The sequence below is a fragment of the Alosa alosa genome, chromosome 5 (assembly GCF_017589495.1).
Source record: "Alosa alosa isolate M-15738 ecotype Scorff River chromosome 5, AALO_Geno_1.1, whole genome shotgun sequence".
Lineage (NCBI taxonomy): Eukaryota > Metazoa > Chordata > Actinopteri > Clupeiformes > Clupeidae > Alosa > Alosa alosa.
The window spans coordinates 8,532,847-8,539,436 of record NC_063193.1 but is presented as its reverse complement, the minus strand read 5'-3'; the positions used below and the strand labels follow the sequence as shown (position 1 = coordinate 8,539,436).

At 40.6% G+C, this 6,590-nt stretch overlaps 1 protein-coding gene across 2 annotated transcripts in view; it reads left to right on the top strand.

The window, feature by feature from the left end:
* The first annotated feature begins 5,992 nt into the window (after positions 1-5,992).
* antxr2a (ANTXR cell adhesion molecule 2a) overlaps positions 5,993-6,590 on the top strand; it is a 64,399-nt gene continuing 63,801 nt past the window's right edge. For both annotated transcript variants that reach the window (XR_007193624.1, XM_048244220.1), the window contains exon 1: positions 5,993-6,409. Coding sequence is in view for 1 of the 2 variants with exons in the window: in XM_048244220.1 (XP_048100177.1) it covers positions 6,273-6,409 (137 nt within the window). In the remaining variant the exon portion in view is untranslated. The remainder of the gene's footprint in view (positions 6,410-6,590) is intronic.

Sequence of the window (6,590 nt, the reverse complement as noted above, 5' to 3'; positions counted from 1 at the left end):
AGGACGCGTTCAAATAAGTCTGTTGCAAAAATCTGCTGACAAAAACATTTACCCAAATAATTTGCCCACTTCTCCATTCCTGTGTAATATTTGACCGTAAGAATGAAAGCATGGAAATAGCACAGAAATGTTTTGGAAAGTTAAAGAAATCTCTTTCCACTTCTCCCTCCTCCTCAGCCTCCACCTCCTCTCTCGCTCTGTTTCTCTCTCTCTCTCTTTCTATCTCTGTGTCAATTTAACCTGATTTAAAAAGAAATAATGTATGTTAATAATAAAGTGCATTTTTCCCTTTCTTTTTGTTTCTCATTCTCTCTCTCCCTCTCCCTCTCTCTCCCTCTCTCTCCCTCTCTCCTCTCTCTCTCCTGCATGGCGTGAGGTGCACATGGCCACCCGGCTGGGCACCCATGCGCACGCGGGCATAAAGACAGAGGGAGAGGGTGGCACTGCCATGCAGCCATCACAGAGGGGCTGCGTTAACTGCCCTGATTGAGTGGTCTTTACAGGTCAATCTTTCACACTAATGTGAGCCTGTCCACTCCAATCTCCACCAGATAACCGCCCGGTTAGCACGGTAGCACGCACTCTCACACTGCTCGCTCAGGGTCTACCGCATGTGTGTGTGTATGTGTGTGTGTGTCTAAGTGTATGCATGTGTGTGTGTATTTGAGTGTCTCTCTGTGTGTGTGTGTGTGTGTGTGTGTGTGTGTGGGGGTGTTGTTTAGGGTGAGTGGTAAAGACGGTGAGAGAGGAGAGCAAATCTTCTGAGAACAGGCTCATTGAGCTGACAAGCCCAGCAACAGCCACCATTATCTGCGCTGGACGCCCGAGCACTGCTCATTCCACTGGACGGGACGGAGGAGGAGGAAGGACAGAGACACTGATGGGACAGGACACAAGGGGACAGACAGACGGCCGGCGGGATGGACAGACCGAGCTGAGGAACAGTGTCCTCCCCATGTCACTCGCCATCCACTCTCCAGAGGCCGTCTCTCTGGGCCAGATAAGGCCTAGATCCGGCCCAGTTTAGGAAGAGATCCTCTCTCACTCTGTCCATGAAAAGATCTCCATCATCAAAGGTGTTGCCTGGTCTTGGCATTTGGGTCTGTCTCTGTTTTTTTCTCCCCAGCCCCAAATAATTCCTCACGTTGAGCAGTTTGTCACAACTTATATGAACGTCAGTAAAAGAAGATGCTGTTGTTGTAACTGCCCTTCTTCACTAAACAGCCAATAGGGGTCTCTCTGCAAAGAACAATCTCTATTTTTTTATTTACCCTTAAAATGTTCATATTTACAATGAGTGCATCTCTTTAAAGAATATTCTTCAGTCATCTTCATTCAATTGGTTCTTTTTTTGTCTTTTTAACTAACCTTAACTAAACTGTTCAATATACCTCTTTATGGCCTTTGAAGGGATTCCGATCATAAATTCCATTAGGAAGTGCAATTGACAACATCTTCAAGACTTAATGTAGTATTATTAATTTTAATATATGAATAGATGATATTTAATGTGGTCTAAGATTCTACCACACTGTCATTTGACAGGTGATCTGGGGGTATTGGCTTTGGGACGCATAAGCTGATTTTTTTTATATCCTTTTCATATTCAAATGTTTGACATATCTGGGCATTCCTTTGGATTTTCCCGCAGTTCCAGCCATAATAGACCACTGCTCTTGCTCTCCTGACAGTATTTGAATTGAAGAGACACGTGCATATTCTCTGACACTAATCAGTTTTGCCCCTGTGGTGCTCGCTATTAAGCTGTTCTCGATACGCACGCACATGCGCGCGCACACACACATAGTACAGACAGAGAGAGAGAGAGAGAGAGAGAGAGACGCACCTTGCTTTCAGTGCCCGTTTGCCGCTGAAATTCTTGACGTTTCCGCAGCGAGAAGTTAAAAGGTACTTTGAGATGACTTTATCACCTGCTTCGGGCCGAGAGTCTAAAATGTATTAGTGAAGACGTTTTTAATCCAATTATCCATCCGCGCCGAGGCGCTGTCTCTGTGAAACATGTTTCTGAGGGGAGAACTGAAAAAGACTCTCAGGCAAGATTAATCCTCTGATTTGTAATTCCGTAATTGTTTCACTGTGCTGTCAGCGATAAGGGAAGCGCACGTCTCTGTGCGCCTTGGAATCTGTGGCTCATCCGAGAAACACAATCGGAAACTTTTATCATAATCAAATCAGATATTACATGAACGAACTCATTCCATCACTTACTAATTAGCCAAAATAATGTGTTTTTTTTAAAGTGGGTCTTTCCCTTCCTTTTGTCAGAATTTACAAATGACACTGGTCATTTTTAATAAATAGTTTCTCATAAAAGCTTTAATTTTGTCATCTGTCTGTTTTACTATTGTCATTTTGGTTCTGTGCTCAACAAATGCAATCAAAATATAAACAAACAAAAAAACGCACTGTCTTCTCCTCCCGTTCTTGTGGTGTATAGACTGTTATTCTGACCAAACGTATTATGTCTTTAACCTTGCCATGGCTCATTACGCATGCCCACTGAGTAGGCCTAGTGCACGACCGAGTGTGGTGTGTCTGGCCTTCATTTTGGAGGTAGCCTCGATAAAGAGTACTTCTCATATGAGTGCCTTAATATTAAGCTACTTTTTATAAATACAGTTAATATGAGCACATTCATTTTTATTTAACTTGTTAATGTTTTTGTCCGTGACCGCCCTATCTCTGGTGAGGAGCCTTTTAACTAGTGGGAGAGGAACTTCCTAGGTATTGAAGCATATTGCTTTTATTTAACAATTCATATACTGTAGCTAAAGTCACAACCTTGTATTTTAAATGATAATGATCATCTTCCTTTAGTATGAATTCAATAAGAAGGATTAAAAAATACAGTTATAATGTTCAACTCTTAAAAAACAGTCTCCCGAGAGAGGAAGAAAGAAAATATAACACTACAATATCTTTCTCTTATTTTACTCCATTATGCATAATTTCCAATTGATCAGTGTCTGTGTCTTCCTTATTTGTCTGTAAATAAGTGGAACATTGGGCTATGATTGCACCTTTGCAGTTAACCAGCAATTGCAGCCCTGATGAGTTTCAACACCTCAGTGCATATCACAATTAGTTGTGTTGTTTTCGCTGTCACTTTTAATTACACCTACAACTCTAATGCCCGTGACAAATAGCTGAAATCAAACTTCTCAACCCAACGGGTTTTTAAATAAATCTCCATAATCAGGCATTCAAGGTAGCCTCCTCATGTTAGTAACACCCCACCATTTCAGATGCACAATTGGTCATATGATGTATTAGAATCATTTGAATTTGATCAGCTTGGGTTCACTCAGACAAAAATACATCTCTGTGTTTGTATGGATTTTTGAGAAAAGTAAAGTGCCATTGAATAACAACAAAAAAAAACTTAATGAAGAGCTTTACAAAGAGAGTAACAAGGACGCTGTGTTTAGTTACACCAATGCTTTTTTTAATTGTCCAATAGGAGGCACATTTTCTCCCTCAAAATTTCTAGCAACTAACATTGCCCATTGGTCTTTGATAAGCAAACAAAAAAAAAATACATATATGGGCTTATATAAAGATACTACACTGAGTCCTGTAGGATACTACAGGCCTAAGAATATACTGTACACAGTAGGAATGTAGGTACTGTTTCAGTGCATCTTCAAAAAATAAATAATAAATAATAAAAAACAGATATCATGCTATATGTTCAAGTCCAAGCTCAAATGTATGTATGTAAGCACATTGTCATATACAGTGGTCATTTAATGTGTTTTGAACTGTATGCCTAAGAGACTGTAGCATACATCTTGGTGTTTTATTTCTTATGAGTGCTTGCAATTATCATGTCATTAGTATACTACAAACATATCCTGGACAGTTCAGTCCAGTTCTCAGTTCAATTCTTAATCTCAGTTCAGGATTGCTTCACCATACCTCTCACAAGAATGTTTCCGCACAGAAGGGACTTTTGCCCAACTCTGCATTGCCAAACACAACCTTAAGCCAACCTCCACTCAGTTCTCATGAAGCAAGGTCTTAGTTCCAATATCACTGTTTTGGCAACGAATGACTGGCTTCAGAGAGACAGTTGTCTGTATTGGAACTGTAGTGCTGGGGGATATGGGCGGGGCGGTAACCACACCAGCTACCAAAGCCACAGGCCTCAACTGTCGGTGCCATTTTGAAAAGGAGACCACAGACCTGCAGGGGAGCTGATTCCCCCATGGCTTCTCAGTTATTAATTAGGCCTATTGACATCTGGACAGTAAAGTGGCTACCTAAAGGCAGTCCAGCGCTTTCGGGGGAGAGACATTGTGGCATGGATTATTTCAGGGTTTATACTTGTGTCAGTGCCAGTTTCCTTCAGCACTGAACTCGTAGAGGCAGATAGTCGCTGCTTAGTTTTTGTGTGTGTCTTATTTGTGGTTGTATAACAGGCTTGTATTGTGTGTAGGGAGGAATGGAAACAATACAACAGCTTTTTCTGGACATTGTAACGCTCCAGAAATCTGAGCCACCTGCCAATCACTTCCCATAGAAAATCTGTCACAGGAAATGTTCCAGACATTAAAGGAATGTTCCCACTAATGAAGAGTCCATCATTTATAAGGCTGACAGCAGACGTGTGACTAAATCCTGAAAACCCCCTCAGTCAGTCGAACAGTCACTATATGCTCCCGTGTGAGGAGTGTGCATTAGATAACAGGAACTTGTGTGTTTGTCTAATATGTTTAAACACGCTCATGCACAGCTCAAGGGTCAATGACATTATTTTTATGATCAGTGCATTTTTCCTCAATCAGCTGACTGGCACAGAGAATGTCCTATTTCACAACAAATTCTGGATAGTCTTACTTAGAGAATACTACTTTAAAGTGTGTCACAGCAAAATATAGCATGGAACACTGTCTGATGCTTAAATATCTTTAGAGAGAGAGAGAGAGAGAGAGAGAGAGAGAGAGAGAGAGAGAGAGAGAGTATGTGTGTGAGTGTTCATTCCCTGTGTGCTGGTGAACAGTAATACACAGATGGCTTCATATTTGCCACTTTGGTATTTGAGCATTTCTCACAGAATAAGTGCAAGTGTTTTCACAGAGATAAACTGGAGTGATTATCATAAGATCTTTGTGGTAAAACCAGATAAAACTATGCCCTCTGTGTCAGAAAAAAATATGGAAATAACTTGATTTTCATTGGCTTTTCACTTCCAAAGATGCTGAGGATTCAGAACCGCTGTAATGTGTTTGGCATAGTCAAAAAAACACAGAACTGCATATCCCAAAATGCATATTGTTAACTTTTTCATTCAGATATTCATTCTGCAATCGGTGTGGCCAAAATACATCAGAAGATCTCACGTGCTTGCTTATAATGATAAAGATAAATAAACAATGAATTAATTAAATAACCATGTAGGCCAAAGCTATACAATGTGACTCGTATTTCATATTTCAGCATATTGGAGTAAGCTTTAGATAGTCATGTGACGAATTTGGTCTGCTATGTTGTCATTCTATGGAGCCGCTGCTGTGGGTGGAGATGAGGAAGTGGTTCTGCAGAGGAAATGAGGATCAAAGGCATTGCAGCAGATAACCCACATATGGTCACAACACACACACACACACACACACACACACACACACACAATGTTTGATGTTTGACAAAACATAATTCCCCCCTATTCAAGTCATTTAAGGACAGCCAACTTGCAGTTCTTCCACAACAATTTGTCTGAGATCCATGCTCTTCTATAGAGAATATATATATATTCTATTTAAAAATGTATACTAATACTTTCCAACATGTTTGGGCGTTTCTGCGAAATTACATATTGACCAAGTTATACAAAAAAGTGTAGCCTAAGGCACAGCAACAGCTGCACATCTGGACCGCGCACGCGCAGAAGAAAAGAGGTTAAGTTTGTGGGAGTGCTTAAACTTAGAGCAAAGTTTGTTAAGACTTTTGTTCTCATGGCTCTGGAGGAAATGAGTCGGTACGGATGACCCCGAGGCAATGTTTTTTGCAACAGAAGTGAAGAAATCACTAGCGTAACGTCACAAATGTGATTTCCTATGTTTCACAGGATACAAAATTACGGCTTTTGTTCGGTTACAAGGTTGACATATCGAAACCGGGAGGTGTAGTAGGCTTGATCTTCCAACTGTTATTATTTACCGACGACAGTGCACAACTGGATAACCTGTTTTTGATTCTGTGATTGTGTTACGGGCCGCTAAGACTACATTTACTCTTTTGCAACGACTACGATGTCCAAAACAAGTTTTTGTGTACAAAAACAATGGACCATAGGGATAACACTGGTTTTCGTCTTGAGCTTTATCTCTTTTAAAGTGGAAAGCCAGTCTTGCCATGGAGCATATGATCTTTACTTTGTGTTGGATAGGTAAGAAGACAATACTTTTACATCATACACAGCCTACTTTCAGTGCCTGCTTTTGCTTTTGTGCTTATGTGCTATCAGGTCAAGTCTACAACCGAAAATGGATACAGTTAGGATACATAACAGTGTTATAAAGCGTCAATTCAATTGCAGTGGTCTTACATTTGGTCTTGGTCGTGTGTAT